Below are 16,953 nucleotides of genomic sequence, written 5' to 3'. Positions count from 1 at the left end.
GGTAGGGTAGCTTGGCTGGGGGTTGGGGTGAGGACTGGGGGGAAGGGGGGGCAGGGTAGCTTGGCTGGGGGTTGGGGTGAGGACTGGGGGGAAGGGGGTGGCGGGGTAGCTTGGCTGGGGGTTGGGGTGAGGACTGGGGGGAAGGGGGTGGCAGGGTAGCTTGGCTGGGGGTTGGGGTGAGGACTGGGGGAAGGGGGGGTAGAGTCGCTTGGCTGGGGGTTGGGGTGAGGACTGGGGGGAAGGGGGTGGCAGGGTAGCTTGGCTGGGGGTTGGGGTGAGGACTGGGGGAAGGGGGGGTAGAGTCGCTTGGCTGGGGGTTGGGGTGAGGACTGGGGGAAGGGGGGGTAGAGTCGCTTGGCTGGGGGTTGGGGTGAGGACTGGGGGGAAGGGGGGACAGGGTAGCTTGGGTTGGGGTGAGGACTGGAGGGAAAGGGAAGGGGGGCATGGTAGCTTGGGTGGGGGATGGGATGAGGACTGGGGGAAGGGGGCAGGGTCACATGGTTGGGAAAGACAAATGGGTGGGCAATGGGGAAGACAGTACAGGAATACACTCAGAAACAACAGCCTCTCCATGAACGTCTCAGTTTTAAATCTTGTGGGGGAAAAATAAGTATGGGTTTTTGAGCAGCTGACACATTGTACGACCTAGCAGGGTTAAAATACACATACACACTCACATACACACGCACGAACACTCGCACATAGACACACGGACCCACAAACAGGAAAGTGTAGAGGGAAAGAAGCCTATGACAGGTCGGGATGCATTTGGGTGGCCACTTTTGGCACTAAAAATACCTCAAATAGATATCTGTCTGTCCGTCTGGCATTTACTCCTTAGGGTGGTTTTACATGAGTAAAATCTACCTCTCAACATCAGATGTGCAACTATTCTGTTTGCACTAGCCTTGGATGTAGTGTGGCCAAAGCTACATTCCTGTTTCATATGTGAGTGCAGCTATTAGCATACCGTAAATACCATAGTATATAGACTAACAAAATAGGGATAGCAATTTAAATAATACAAGAGCTTCTCATCTAAACCATATTGCACATAGTTTGCACACTTGATTAACACTATGATTCACAAATGTGTGGACATTTTAAAAGCCTTTCATTTTCAATTTGGCAAAGAGAGCAAAAATGCTGACTACTGGTATTAAGGTAATTTTTTCAGGACCCTTTGTCTTTACACTGTACCACTCAGAGGAGGGTATGTGGTGTTGTAGATCCGTGTCTTTACACTGTACCACTCAGAGGAGGGTATGTGGTGTTGTAGATCCGTGTCTTTACACTGTACCACTCAGAGGAGGGTATGTGGTGTTGTAGATCCGTGTCTTTACACTGTACCACTCAGAGGAGGGTATGTGGTGTTGTAGATCCGTGTCTTTACACTGTACCACTCAGAGGAGGGTATGTGGTGTTGTAGATCCGTGTCTTTACACTGTACCACTCAGAGGAGGGTATGTGGTGCTGTAGATCCGTGTCTTTACACTGTACCACTCAGAGGAGGGTATGTGGTGCTGTAGATCCGTGTCTTTACACTGTACCACTCAGAGGAGGGTATGTGGTGCTGTAGATCCGTGTCTTTACACTGTACCACTCAGAGGAGGGTATGTGGTGCTGTAGATCCGTGTCTTTACACTGTACCACTCAGAGGAGGGTATGTGGTGTTGTAGATCCGTGTCTTTACACTGTACCACTCAGAGGAGGGTATGTGGTGTTGTAGATCTGTGTCTTTACACTGTACCACTCAGAGGAGGGTATGTGGTGTTGTAGATCCGTGTCTTTACACTGTACCACTCAGAGGAGGGTATGTGGTGTTGTAGATCCGTGTCTTTACACTGTACCACTCAGAGGAGGGTATGTGGTGTTGTAGATCCGTGTCTTTACACTGTACCACTCAGAGGAGGGTATGTGGTGTTGTAGATCCGTGTCTTTACACTGTACCACTCAGAGGAGGGTATGTGGTGTTGTAGATCCGTGTCTTTACACTGTACCACTCAGAGGAGGGTATGTGGTGTTGTAGATCCGTGTCTTTACACTGTACCACTCAGAGGAGGGTATGTGGTGTTGTAGATCCGTGTCTTTACACTGTACCACTCAGAGGAGGGTATGTGGTGTTGTAGATCCGTGTCTTTACACTACACAAGTATCTCTCCTGGACCTAGTTTGTGTCATCAAAGTAGTGTAGTGGAAAGTGGCCCTAATTCTATTTACTTGAGCTGCAGGGTGGTGTAGCCTATAAACAGAGAGAGAGAGAGAGAGAGAGAGAGAGAGAGAGAGAGAGAGAGAGGCGGTCTGTCCAATCTCAGGTTTCTTATCCTTTCAGCAATCTGCTACAGCACGCCCTAACCTACTAAAACTAGTTCTGCGACTCCAGTAGAGACAACACCACTTCCCCTTCCAGAAGCACAGTCTCAGGTAAATGCTAAACCAGATACCTATTTATGTTTTTTATGGGGTGTTGTAGGCTACATGTAAATATACCTACATGTTACGTTTTCAACGAGATCTGTGTTTGTTCACCGACTGTAAGATTCCAACAGTTTGATTGCAGGTGAGTCCTGCCTTCTCAAGGTGAGACCATATTGCATTTTAAGATCAACAACTGTAGGCTACCACATCTCATTGTGTGACCTGTAGGCTTACCTTCAGTGGTGACCATGTGACCATTCCCTTTAGTTATGTCACTGATCTTACATATCACCGAAGATCATCTATTATATTGACAAGATAACCGAGTGACCGCTCTTATTTAACAATGGAAATACATGTCCTCAAAGATGGAAGGCAGGTAGGTGGAGGCGAGATCAGGTGGGACCATTCTAGCCAATGAGAGGGCAGATAAGCGTGGTTATGATAGGCACAACTCTGATATAAAGTAGTATTTTTCAAAGTTGCCAAACTGCCATGTGCGTCAATTTAGGCTATATCAGTACATTTGTAACAACCTAACCATCACGAAACTTCTATTCCATCAAATAAGCCTCACGTATCAAATGAGCAATTACATTTTTTTTTACCAAATTCAACACTCTCAATAACCACGTTTCCATCCAGTTTTTATGTGAGTAAAAAAATATATACTGTAGCACATTAAAACAAAATGACAGCTGTGATCGAAACAGGAAGTTACTGTACAATTTTATAAACGCAGACAGATCATTTGTTCGTTTGACATGTGGGGATCTTTGGTAAAATTAATAATGTGAGAAATGATGGTGGAAACGCCATTAGGCTCAAATATTGATACAATAACCATCATGTAAAGCAGGGGGACAGTTCTGAAATTGCATTTCTGTCCCCCCAGTTTTATCATTGGAATGTGATACAAAACGAGGCAACGATATGCTTTAGGACCAATGTGGTGGGGTAGTCTGTTTAGTGTTTATCCTGCTGGATAATAAAATAAAATACAAATAATAATAATAAATGATGCCCCCCACCCCCACTTCTTAAACGCAAGTTGCGCCTCTGATCACGTAAACTTGGAGACACACCATGACATAGTTTGTGGTCCACCCACTAAGACTCGTCAAACCTTGCAGTTTATTAGGCTACATATGAAATAAATGATGATAAACTTCGCAGGGTGGTGAAAGTGCACGGTGATGAGCTTGATGCTCCTTTCCCAAAAATATCGAGGTTCTTATTCTGGTGACATGATTATTAATGCCGTTTGACAATTACTGCCGTTTGACAATTACAGATATTCTTGCTCTTATCCATAATAATCTCATCATGTAGACTAGCCTACCTGCAGGGCCTACCCGCACAGTATCTGCAAGGTGTTAGCTCGAAAATATGTCGCCAATTCAAATCCCAATTTAATTGATTGGATGGAAACCTAACTAGTGACCTCCACACAAAAATGCCTCACTCCAGATTTTGGGCGAAGTAAACCCCTCTCGCTTCTTCCTCTCTGATATCACATATTGGGTGTAATGATTAGTCCAAACAGTTGCAACGTTTTGCAACAAAAACGAGAGTTTCTATTGGACGAATTCAGGTAGTGCCCCGTTTCGTTCGCTTCCGTTTAATTAAACGTTTAGGAAACGTTTTGCAACATAACGTTTGTATAACGTTTTTATATTGACTGCGTAATGAATACGCCCCTGCTCTCTATCTGAAGATGGCTACAGGAAAGCGCTTATGTTCTGCCTTCCTTCCTTTATAAATTCTACAAGAACGTCCTATCTGAATTGGTTGATGCTTGAATACAGTTGTCTGTCTCAAATGGTAAGAATTTCACAATTTTGTTTTACTGCAAAGAATATTCCGTCGCAAAGGGGGGCAACCTTAGCGATGCGTCAATTTATCGAAGCCAGCAGTGTAGGCTGTAGCCTATGTGGGTTGCATCTCGAAGCGTAGGCTGGAAAATCAACAAGGAGATAACAACAACCCTCCCAGGGAGCAGCCGACGCGATCAATTCTGACACATTTGATCTAATAAGCACAATACGCGGGTTTTGTGGTTGTAGGCCTAGGTAGATATTTGCCGCATATAGCTGATGTGTTTCACGACCACTTTCACGGTGGAAGCATAGACTATTGGTAGCCTAATATTCATAGGGGGCTATGTATTTGGTCTACTGTTTTAATACTCAATCTAATAAGTTATGCATGTGGTGTTGGCTTTATTTTCAACTATGAATGATATTAGATGCGTTTGATCTTTCCACAGGTCTTGCGAATGGAATCGGATAGGCTATGAATAATTGCCGCATCACCTCCTAGACCTAGAGGGAGCCAGACAACAATGTTACTGATCAAGTGCAATATTGTTACAACGGACCAATAACAAGTGTATTATTGCAGACCAATAGCATAACTAATTGCAACATTTTAACACACCAGGCTTAGGCTACATGGCTATCTCGTGTAAAGGCAAAAGGCAAAACTGAAGACAATTCACCCTGAAGTCTGCTAAACAACATCATCAGTGGATGCTGTAAGTCAACAAGAGAGAAGAGCTCAGGTTGCGCTGACTCTATTCATTAGTTGTGTTAACTGGACCATCGCCATGTATAACCCTGCCAACGATGCCGTGGCCGGGTACTCCAGCGGCACCATGACAGAGAAAGACCCGAGCCAGGAGACGACCCTGGGAAGTGCCTACTCGCCGGTGGACTACATGAGCATTACCAGCTTCCCCCGGTTACCCGAGGATGACGTGGTTTCTGGGGAAAACACTCTCAAATCCCGCAAAGATGACGACAACTTCCTTAGCGAGCAAGACACAGGTAAGAGACCGGTGGAGACATAGCAGACAATAAGGTGGTGAATTACCAAACCATCAGTCATAAGGTCTACATAACACTGTCATAGCAGTGACTTCTCCTTTACCTTCCTTGTCTGCCAGACATAGTCATGTATGATGTTCAATATGTTGTTGTACTCAGAGCCATATACAGTATTTAGATATAAATATATGGGTCTGGTTGTACTTATTCTGGCAACTACTGCCTGCCTATTGCCCTTCATGCCCATTAAACACTTCCTGAATTGCATTGACCTCTATGTTCCAGACCCAGACCTGTTTCTGAAGTCAGCCCGTCTGCAGCGTCTCCCGTCCTCCGCCTCTGACCTGGCCAGCCATGACATCACACCCCTGCGGGAGACCACCAGAGACCCCTTAGCGGAGGGCTGTGCCTGCCAAAGAGATGGCCTCACTGTCATCATCACAGCCTGCCTCACCTTTGCCACAGGAGTCACTATTGCTCTCATCATGCAGATCTACTTCGGAGACCCACAGGTGTGTGTGTGTGTGTGTGCCTTCCGCCCATCTTTCTCTCTTTTACCCTCCACCCATCTCTCTGTCTCTCCATCCTCTCCCTTCCTCTCTCCACCCTCATTCCCTCCCCCAATCTAAGTCAATTCCCTGTCCTCTTCCCCGTGTGTCAGATCTTTAACCAGGGGGCGGTGGTGACTGACGTGGCTCAGTGTACATCTCTGGGCTTCGAGGCCCTGGGGAAGCAAGGCTCCAGTGTGGATGCTGCCATCGCTGCTGCTCTCTGTCTGGGCATCATACACCCACACACCTCCGGCATCGGCGGGTGAGTCTTCACACGTCACACCAGCAGATCATCACCAGCAATAGATAGTCAATAGGATTAGGTGGATCCTAATCAAAGTGTGAGTTATGTCCCCTAGATCTGCAAGAAGAGGATGTGCTTATTGCTGTTGAACAACACTGGTCTTTGTTATTTGCAGTGGAGGTGTGATGCTAGTGCATGACATCCGTAGGAACGAGAGCAGGGTCATAGACTTCAGTGAGACAGCGCCCTCTGCCATCCTGGAGGACATGTTACAGACCAACCTGGAGCTCAAGGTAAGAGCCTCATCATAACCTCAGGCCGTGCTTGAGAGCATCAAAACCGTAATGTATCATGGGTAAATTGTGACTGACATGTCTGATCTACAAAAAATATTGAGTCGTTACTTATGATGCAAGGTTATTTGTAGATCGCTCAGTCGGCAGTCGCCTGCAATCGTTATGATGCTCTCGAACACGGCCTTAGTCTACAGCTAAAGGTCAAGTGTTGTGTCAGCCTGGAGTTCTGGTATTTGTCGTCACGAGAAATGTTCACTATCTCTGTTCCAGCCTGGCCTGATGGTTGGAGTTCCGGGCATGCTCAGTGGGATGCACCAGGCCCACCAGCTTTACGGAAGGTAAAGTGAAGTCTCCATGACTTTTTATCACTGATGAAGTTACATTGTCTTAGAGCATTGAAGCTCACTAGCCCTAGTTAAATTCCATAAGGTTTAATGGGCTCTGGATGTCTGCTTGCTCCAGTTTAGCGCACACAGACAGTCCCAAGCCTTTGATTGGGTTTATCAGGAGTAAAGTGTTATTCTCTGTATCAGCCTTGTACAAGGGTACTATTAGTCCATCTCCTGTACAGTGGAGCTATAATTACTCCAGTGATACATGGTCATTATCGTGGCTCAGTTGGAGAAGTGGGGTGCAGCGTTGAACAAAGCTGTGGGTTTGATTACAATGTTGTCTACATACACTAAATATAGCTATGCACAGATGTTGGATCTTAATTTGATCACTCTTTTTTTTGCTGATGATTTTTTTGCACAGCAGGAAATGCAAACTTATAGTGTATTTGAGTCTAAAGTTTGTAATTTCCACTTTGAAATTTCAGAGTTGATTTGTCCTAGGGAAAAATTAATCACCCGCTACAAAAATGTCCATTTAATTGTCATTCACATAATAATTCACATTTCTTGTTGCTGCAGAATCATTTTTCTGCTGTAGCAAAATGGCTCAAATTAAGATCCTACCTCTGTAAGTGGCTTTGGATACAAATGTCTGTTAAACCATTTTTGATTACAGATTTAGGACATAAAATGTAATGATAACACAATCCAAATGAATATATTTGCATTTTTTCCCAGAATGCCTTGGAAGGATGTAGTTACCATGGCAGCAGATGTGGCCAGAAATGGTTTCAATGTTACACATGACCTGGGTAAGCATGAGAAATTTATATTATGCTAAACATATTATGCATCGGTGTCTAGGGGCAACTTCATCGTACTCTGTATCCCCCCTTCTCTCTAGCTGAGGCCCTAGCCAAGGTCAAGGACAAGAATGTGTCGGAGGCTTTCCGTGCCCTGTTTCTCCCCAATGGTCAGGCTCCCCTCTCCGGCCTGTTCTCCCGACGACCCGACCTGGCCGCCATCTTGGACACTGTGGCAGCCAATGGGATTGCAGAGTTCTATAGTGGAAACCTGACCCAGGAAATGGCAGCCGCAGTAAGCAGCTCATCTGTCTCCCGGCCGTCAGCCTCTGGCATTGTATAAGCACTCATAAATACTGTATTGGCTCCACTTTAAAAGATATGCTCTGGGTAGACGTAGCACTTAGGGACATCTCTAGGATCAGCTTACCTTCTCTAAATCTTAACCTTAACCATTAGGAGGGGAAAGCGTAACACTGTCCTTGGATCAGTGTATAAGGGTAACTTCATCCTGCTCCAAAAGATACTGCTTCTCGTGACATCACTTGGTTATTCCTTATTCATAGGGATCTAGTCAGCTTTATTCCATCAGCACAACTCTTGCCAGAATGGAAAGGTATTATCATGTGTTTCATGTATTTAAGCGATAAGGCCCAAGGGGGCGTGGTATATGGCCAAAATACCACGTCTAAGGGCTGTTCTTAAGCTCGATGCAACGCGGAGGACCTGAAAACAGCCCTTAGCCACGATATTTTGGCCATATACCACAAACCCCTGATGTGCCTTATTGCTATTATAAGGTGATTACCAACGTAATTAGAGCAGTACAAATAAATGAGAGCAGTAAAAATAAATGTTTTGTCATACCCTTGGTATACGGTCTGATATACCACGCTGTCAGACAATCATCATTCAAGGCTTGAACCACCCAGTTTATAATGAGGTTTTTAATCATGTATTTTCTAACAGGTGCAAGCCAGAGGAGGAGTTCTCTCTGAGGAGGACTTTGGAAACTACACCACCGTCCTACAGCAGCCAGCCGAGAGTTTCTATCAGGGTAAATATAGGGTTCCCTTTGAACAAATATCTTTTCACGATTATATTGTGATGATGCATCCTCGCTCCCAATTCTTGCCAGATGTGATATTTGAACCTGCAACCTTGTGGCTAAATGCATCCATTTCTCTGTTGTTGATGTTGTGTAGGGCACCATGTGATGGCAGCCCCAGCCCCTAGTGCAGGAGCAGCTCTGATCACAGCTCTGAACATTCTGGAAGGCTACAACATCACCAGCCAGGTCCCGCGCAACAGCACCTACCACTGGATTGCTGAGGTACTGCGCCCTATTTCATTTACATGACTTATGAAAATACTTGGGTGTCAACCTGATCATTGAGTTAATCAGTAATGGTTGTTGATTACTACATGCATCCTATAGTAAATGTTAACCCTGTATACTGTGGTGCCTACAGCATCTAATGTACTGTATCTGTAAAGCACGGCTACTTCTGTCATTTTCACTTACTAATGTCTCTGTCCAGTCTCTGAAGATTGCTGTGGCCCTGGCCAGTGGGCTGGGAGACCCCATGTATGACTCTTCCATCTCAGACATGGTCACACAGATGCTCAGGTAGGTTCTTCTTGATCAACACAATACATCATCAGACACTTTGATCAAACAAAATAAGAAGATGATTGAGACATGAATCACAGTGAAGCGTGAACATCAGACCCGTGTGATGTTTTGAACCATCATAAAGCTGGCTAACCTGTTGATTCCTTGACCCCCCCCTGCCGTGTTACCTGTGGTTTTCCAGTAAGTCCCAGGCAGTGCTGCTCCGCCAGATGATTAATGATTCCCAGGCGTTCCCCCCGGGTCACTACACGCCCTCGTACGCCCTGGAGGAGGGCGCTGTGGCCAGTCAGGTCATGGTTATGGGGCCTGACGACTTCATTGTCTCCGTCATGAGGTACACCAAGAAACATGCTAGCAGATACCATAGATTTCCAGTCATTGCGCCAATGCTAGTTAGCGTTGGCTCTCGAAACTACCTCTAACTTCCTTCATACTGCACACAGAGACATAAAAATGGTATCCATGAGTTCATCTGACTCTGGGGAAATAGATAAATGGCCTCATTGCCAAAATCCCAAAGTATCCCTTTAACCTCAGAGACATTATTAATCAAAAATGTTTGTTCCAATCTCCTATTGAGTTAATAATCCTGGACTTTGAAGATTTGTGCAATGGAGTAAAGTACTTAAGTAAAAATACTTTCAAGTACCACTTAAGTTGTTTTTTTGGGGTATCTGTACTTTACTTTACTATCTATATTTTTGACAGCTTTTACTTTTACTCCACTACATTCCTAAAGAAAATAATGTACTTTTTACTCCATACATTTTCCTTGACTTCCAAAAGTACTAGTTAAATTTTGAATGCTTAGCAAGACATGTCTCATGACATCCCTGGTCATCCCTACAGCCTCTGATCTAGCAGACTCACTTAACACAAATGCCTAGTTTGTAAATTATGTCTGAGTGTTGAAGTGTTCCCCTGGCTTTCCGTAAATTAAAAAAACAAGAAAATCGTGCCGTCTGGTTTGCTTAATATAAGGAATTTGAGATGATTTATACTTTTACTTTTGATACTTAAGTATATTTTAGTGATTACATGTACTTGTAATACTTAAATACATTTAAAACCAGATACTTTTAGACTTTTACTCAAGTAGTATTTTACTGTGTGACTTTCACTTTTACTTGAGTCATTTTCTATTACTTTTACTCCAAGTATGACAATTGGGTACTTTTTCCACCATTGGGTTTGAGTCAAGTTGCTTAGGTTAGGATTCGGTCCAATATCGGCCAAATAGTCATGATTGTATTCAGATGCTGTGTGCTTTGTTCAGAAAAAGAGGACAGTGTAATATGTTTGATCTATTACTGTAAATGTTATTTCAGTTGTTGACTATACATATTTGATGATTGTAAGACGGTTGGTGTTATCTCTGTAATCTCCCTTTAGCTCCCTGAACCGTCCGTTTGGCAGTAGGATAGTGACACCGTCTGGGATCCTGTTGAACAGCCAGATCCTGGACTTCTCATGGTCCAACAAGACCCAGACCTCTCAGCCTCCGAACCCGGTACCACTGCCTGTCATATAATGGACTGGTTTTTATCTTTGACTTGGATTTAATCAATCAAAACCAGGGTTTCCCAAACTCGGTCCTGCCCCCCCCAATGATGGGTTGGTTATTTGAATCAGCTGTGTAGTGCTAGGGCAAAAACCAAAACGTGCACCCAGGCCAGGACCGAGTTTGGGAAACCCTGATCTAAAACACCAGTTATTGGGCATATGAATAACCCTCTCTCTGCTGTCTCTGTCTGCAGCATAATGTCATCCAGCCTGGTAAGAGGCCCCTGTCCTTCCTGGTGCCCACGGCAGTGAGGCCTCGCCTGGGTTTGTGTGGCACCTATGTGGCCCTAGGATCCTCCAACGGGGACCGGGCCCTCAGTGGCATCACCCAGGTGTTGATGAACGTCCTGTCCTCTCGTAAAAACCTGAGTGACAGTTTGGCGTATGGTAGACTCCACCCACAGCTGCAACCCGACACTCTCTTGGTGGACTGTGAGTATGGCCTTCAGAAATAGTTTCTAACTTTGTCTCTGTTTCATCCACAAATAATGAAATATCCATTCATATACTGTATGTCTAAAGACTAAACTTGTTTTTCATCTTTATTCCTTCCCTCACTTCTTTCCCTCTTTCAGCTGAGTTCCTGGAGGAGGATGTGGAGGTGCTGCAGTTCAAAGGTCACCAGGTGCAGAGGGTAGACGTCCTCTCATTGGTGGAGGGCACCAGGAGGACCAATGACCTCATCATCGGGGTGAAGGACCCGCGTAGTGCGGACGCCTCAGCCCTCACCATGTCCATGAACATGCCCTAGCCTTCCTTTACGCCAGGGTAGGTGAGTGACAGGAGGGGGTGTAGGGGTGAGGGATACAAAATGGAAACAGAGGGTTTTTAGGAGTATGAAGGACAAATGTCTATATATGAGGCCAGTATTTTGGAGGAAAATGATGCTCGAAAGGGCTGATATTCCACCAAAGGGCTGATATTCCCAAAGGGACTGATAAAAACGGAATTATTATGGACAGGTATGAAGGAGGGATACTAAGGGATATTAAGAAGAGGAGTAGAGGTGCAGGAAAAGAGGTGCGGAGCAGTCTTTGGGTGTTCTGGAGAAATGTGGAATGAGTCTCTGAAACGGGTTATACCCTCCTAATCACACGGGGTGTAGCATGCTGTGTGTTTTCGCTTGTCTTTTGCCAGGCACATTTCACTGTAAATCCACTGGGATATAGCTATGCTCACACACACTGAGAGGATGGAAACTGAAATGGCTCCTTCCACCACACACACACACACAATCCTACATACGCACGCATTCATTCCTTTGCACACATAACACACACAGATGGCATGCTTACGTCTAGATTCTCCTCAGTGGCCCATTTAACTTAGCTGAGCATCCCCTCCCCTGCCTGTCGTTATACTTCCACTCATTCAAAATGCCGGCGAATGCCAGTGCATATAAAATCATATGGGTTTGATCTGCTCAGTTCCATTATCTTCCCTTGTGAACACTCAGGAGTTGGCTAGTCACATATTGACACACCTTGATTTATGCTTAGACCACCTGTTTACTGTGTGTGCATTTGTATGGGCAGTGAGTCAGTGACTGAGTCAGTGACTGAGTCAGTGACTGAGTCAGTGACTGAGTCAGGGACTGAGTCAGTGACTGAGTCAGGGACTGTCCTTAATCGGATTCTTGTGGCTTGAGTCTAAAGGTGTAGTAGCTTGTAGATATCTAACCTGTTACGAACAATCACTAGGTTACTAGATGCCATTTTGTAAAGAATAGAGATCATATTCTTATCTCAAAAAGAGAGTGGACACCGCACACTACTCTTCACGTGAATGTCGTCCGTCCTCACTTCAATATTGAATGTTATTTATTGCTAGTACTACTGGGTTTAAATAAATATTATTTAAGGTGATCTGGGGTAATGACTGGAAAGGGAGTAGTTTGAAAGCTTATTGCAAACATTTTTTAGAAAGGATATTTTTAGAATGAATGGTCAGAGTGACCAGGTTATGAACAATTGCTTGTACAATGGTTTTGTTTATTTATATTAGCATATTTTGCTTATACTTTGTCATTTGCACAAATGTTTTCGCTTGAGACAACTCTTGCGCAATCTGATTTACTTTTTAATATATTGAATGATTATTGTATTTTAGTGAAACAGTAGATGGTAGTCTTTGTGCCCATATTGCTGTGTCAATGGGCTATTTATTATAGCCCGTATGAAAAGACTCTCCCTTTGTATTCCACAGGCCAATTGTTCTCCATAGCCTCAGTTGATTAACTGACCTTTGTGCTAATACCTCAGTAGATGTGGCTGTTTTCAATCTAATTTCAAAATGCCAGGAACCATGATAAAACACTAATTGGTTACATAAGTAATCATTGATGCCATTATGAAGCATTAAATAAAATGCAGATTTTATTTTCTCATTTGTTGAGCAATGACTGGCCTATACATGGGCTCTGTTTTCTGTGATGCTATTTGCCTTTCCTTCTCCTTTGTCTTAAATTTTAACGTCCACTTGTTTGCACAGTAACAAGGTTGTTTGTATACGCTACGCATTATGTACTTTGTATTGAAAAGTAAGAATTCACACTGGAAGAAACACTGTATAGGAGGGCCCAGTTATGGAATAAATATGTTTACACAGAAATGTGTATATAAGGATGCTGTTACTATGTTTTTGAAATGAATTATATTTTTAGACATACTGAACTGTCATTAAATGTATTATTATCAAAATATAAACTATAAAGGTAATCAAATGGGTGTGTCAATATCACATTTTAAACATGTGGTGCAAATTATTTAAAACTTCTAACAAATGTGAGAATTCATAAGCTAGGAACCCAGTGAAAATCTTTTAAGTTCAGGATTTATTTGTCACATGCACAAGTACAGTGAAATGCTTAACTTGCAAGCCCTACACAAAAGTGTAGAATTCAATATAAAAAAGTACAAGTAATAAGAAAACAAAAAAACACAAAATAAGATAGGGAGCTACACTGAACAAAAATATAAACGCAACAATTTCAATGATTTTACTGAGTTACAGTTCATATAAGGAAATCATTCAATTGAAATAAATGTATTAAGCCCTAATCTATGGATTTCACATGACTGGCCAGGGGCGCAGCCATGGGTGGACCTGGGAGGGAATAAGACCACCCACTTGGGAGCCAGGCCCAGCCAATCAGAATGAGTTTTTCCACACAAAAAGGCTTCATTACAGACATAAATATTCCTCAGTTTCCTCAGCTGTCCGGGTGGCAGGTCTCAGACGATCCTGCAGATAAAGAAGCCGGATGTGGAGGTCCTGAGCTGGCGTGGTTACACGTGGTCTGCCGTTGTGAGGCCGGTTGAACGTACTGCCAAATTCTCTGAAACGACGGAGGCGGCTTATGGTAGAGAAATTAACGTTCAAATCTCTAGCAACAGCTCTGGTGGACATTCTTGCAGTCAGCATGCCAATTTCAGGCTCCTTTAAATCTTGAGACATCTGTAGCATTGTTGTGTGACAAACCTGCCCATTTTAGTGGCCTTTTATTGTCTCCAGCACAAGGTGTACCTGTGTAACGATCATGCTGTTTAATACGCTTCTTGACATGCCACACCTGTCAGGTGGATGGATTATCTTGGCAAAGGAGAAACGCTCACTAACAGGGATGTCAACACACAGATTTTTGTGCGTATGGAACATTTCTGTGATCTTTTATTTCAGCTCATGAAACATGGGACCAACACTTTACATGCTGCGTTTATATTTTTGTTCAGTATACACGACCGGTCAAAAGATTTAGAACACCTACTCATTCAAAGGTTTTTATTATATTTTTTACTATTTTCTACATTGTAGAATAATAGTGAAGACATCAACTATGAAATAACACATGGAATGTACTAACCAAAAAAGTGTTAAACAAATAAATATATATTTGAGATTCTTCAAATAGCCACCCTTTGCCTTGATGACAGCTTTGCACACGCTTGGCATTCTCTCAACCAGCTTCATCTGGAATGCTTTTCCAACAGTCTTGAAGGAGTTCCCACATATGCTGAGAACTTGTTGGCTGCTTTTCCTTCACTCTGCGGTCCGACTCATCCCAAACCATCTCAATTTGGTTGAGGTCGGGGGATTGTGGAGGCCAGGTCATCTGATGCAGCACTCCATCACTCTCCTTCTTGGTAAAATAGCCCTTACACAACCTGGAGGTGTGTTGGGTCATTGTCCTGTTGAAAAACAAATGATAGCCACACTAAGCCCAAACCAGATTGGATGGTGTTTGCTGCAGAATGCTGTGGTAGCCATGCTGGTTAAGTGTGCCTTGAATTCTAAATAAATCACAGACAGTTTCACCAGCAAAGCACCATCACACATTCTCCTCCATACTTTACGGTGGGAACCACACATGCGGAGACCATCCGTTCACCCACACCGCGTCTCACAAAGACACGGGATTGGAACCAAAAATCTCCAATTTGGACACCAGACCAAAAGACAGATTTCCACCAGTCTAATGTCCATTGCTCGTGTTTCTTGGCCCAAGCAAGTCTCTTCTTATTATTGGTATCCTTTGGAAGTGGTTTCTTTGCAGCAATTCGACCACGAAGGCCTGATTCACACAGTCTCCTCTGAACAGTTGATGTTGAGATGTGTCTGTTTCTTGAACTCTGTGAAGCATTTATTTGGGCTGCAATTTCTGAGGCTGGTAACTATAATGAACTTATCCTCTGCAGCAGAGGTAACTCTGGGTCTTCCATTCCTGTGGCGGTCCTCATGAGAGCCAGTTTCATCATAGCGCTTGATGGTTTTTGCAACTGCACTTGAAGAAACTTTTGAAATTCTTGAAATGTTCCGTATTGACTGACCTTCATGTCTTAAAGTAATGATGGACTGTCGTTTCTCTTTGCTTATTTTATCTGTTTTTGCCATAATATGGACTTGGTATTTTACCAAATAGGGCACTCTTCTGTATAGCACCCCTACCTTGTCACAACACAACTGATTGGCTCAAACACATTAAGAAGGAAAGAAATTCCACAAATGTACTTTTAACAAGACACACCTGTTAATTGAAATGCATTCCAGGAGACTAACTCATGAAGCTGGTTGAGAGAATGCCAAGGCAAATGGTGGCTACTTTGAAGAATCTCAAATATAAAATATATTTTGATTTGTTTAACACTTTTTTGTTTACTACATGATTAAAAATGTGTTATTTCATAGTTTTGATGTCTTCACTGTTATTCTACAATGTAGAAAATAGTAAAAAGAAAGAAAAACCCTGGAATGAGTAGGTGTGTCCAAACATTTGACTGGTACTGTACATGTATGCAGGGATTAGAAGAAAGGGACTGGTAGCAGGATTACTAATTATAAAAATAAACAGTATAGCAGCAACATAAGTGGTGGGTGTTTATGTAAGTGTGTGGGTCTTATAGTGTGATTGTGCAAGTGTCAGTGTAGGCGTGATAGATGGATATACATGTCAACATGGCTTAAAAGTGACTGGTAGCAGGAATATATAAATACTTATGGTAATATGTACATATAAACAGGAGTAATAGTGACCAGTAGCAGTAGCAGGAGAAATACTGTATACTAATTGTAATGGCAATCAATCAATGAACACTAGCGTAGTGGTAGTAATAATCCTAGCTAATCAATAATCATTTTAGCAGCAGTGTAGATGTGAGGGGAGCTGTTAGCCATTTAACAGTCTTGTGGCAAGGGGATAGAAGCTGTTTATGACTGTGCTGGTGTGAGAGGACCATGATAGTTCCTCAGTGATGTGGACACCAAGGAACTTGAAGCTCATGGCCCTCTCCACTGCCCGCAGCCCCGTCGATGTAAACACTCGCATACATCTACTGTATTTGTTGCTTGACAAGATTATTAGTGTGTAAGCAAAATAAGGCCAAGTAGTGTCCCTATAATAAATCTATAATAAATAGTAAAATCACAGAGTATTTAAATTGTCTTTGGTAAAAGTTTCTCCTCCATCGACCTCAGCCTAGCATTTCACTTATTGGTTGTGATTTTTACTTATTTAAACCCCTTTCAGCCAATCGAGTTCACTGTCATCAGAATAAATTGTACTGAAGATTATCTATTATATTGACAAGAAAGTCAAGTGACCGCTTCTAACAATGGAAATGCATGTCTTCAAACATGGACATGTACTCTACATCTGCATCTACATCTGCGTTGCTTGCTGTTGCTGTTTGGGGTTTTAGGCTGGGTTTCTGTATAGCACTTTGTGACATCGGCTGATGTAAAAAGGGCTTTATAAATACATTTGATTGATTGATGGAAGGCAAG

At 43.3% G+C, this 16,953-nt stretch overlaps 1 protein-coding gene across 2 annotated transcripts; it reads left to right on the top strand.

Annotated features, from left to right (window-relative positions):
• Positions 1-475: 475 nt before the first annotated feature.
• On the top strand, positions 476-13,391 carry ggt7 (gamma-glutamyltransferase 7). 2 transcript variants are annotated; one of them, XM_029723887.1, is made up of 15 exons: positions 476-2,424; positions 4,688-5,246; positions 5,532-5,758; positions 5,908-6,059; positions 6,217-6,334; positions 6,608-6,675; positions 7,411-7,484; positions 7,577-7,770; positions 8,445-8,532; positions 8,681-8,808; positions 9,017-9,105; positions 9,293-9,445; positions 10,504-10,621; positions 10,869-11,106; positions 11,250-13,391. In XM_029723887.1, the coding sequence occupies exons 2-15, from the start codon at positions 5,027-5,029 to the stop codon at positions 11,423-11,425; spliced, it is 2,043 nt and encodes a 680-aa protein (XP_029579747.1). In that variant the 5' UTR covers positions 476-2,424; positions 4,688-5,026; the 3' UTR covers positions 11,426-13,391. The 2 variants fall into 2 exon arrangements, with proteins under 2 accessions (XP_029579747.1, XP_029579748.1); XM_029723888.1 differs by lacking the exon at positions 476-2,424 and adding an exon at positions 3,422-4,242.
• The last annotated feature ends 3,562 nt before the right edge of the window (positions 13,392-16,953 follow it).

This window comes from Salmo trutta, chromosome 30 (assembly GCF_901001165.1).
Source record: "Salmo trutta chromosome 30, fSalTru1.1, whole genome shotgun sequence".
Taxonomy (NCBI): Eukaryota; Metazoa; Chordata; class Actinopteri; order Salmoniformes; family Salmonidae; genus Salmo; species Salmo trutta.
This window is presented reverse-complemented; position numbering and strand designations above follow the sequence as displayed.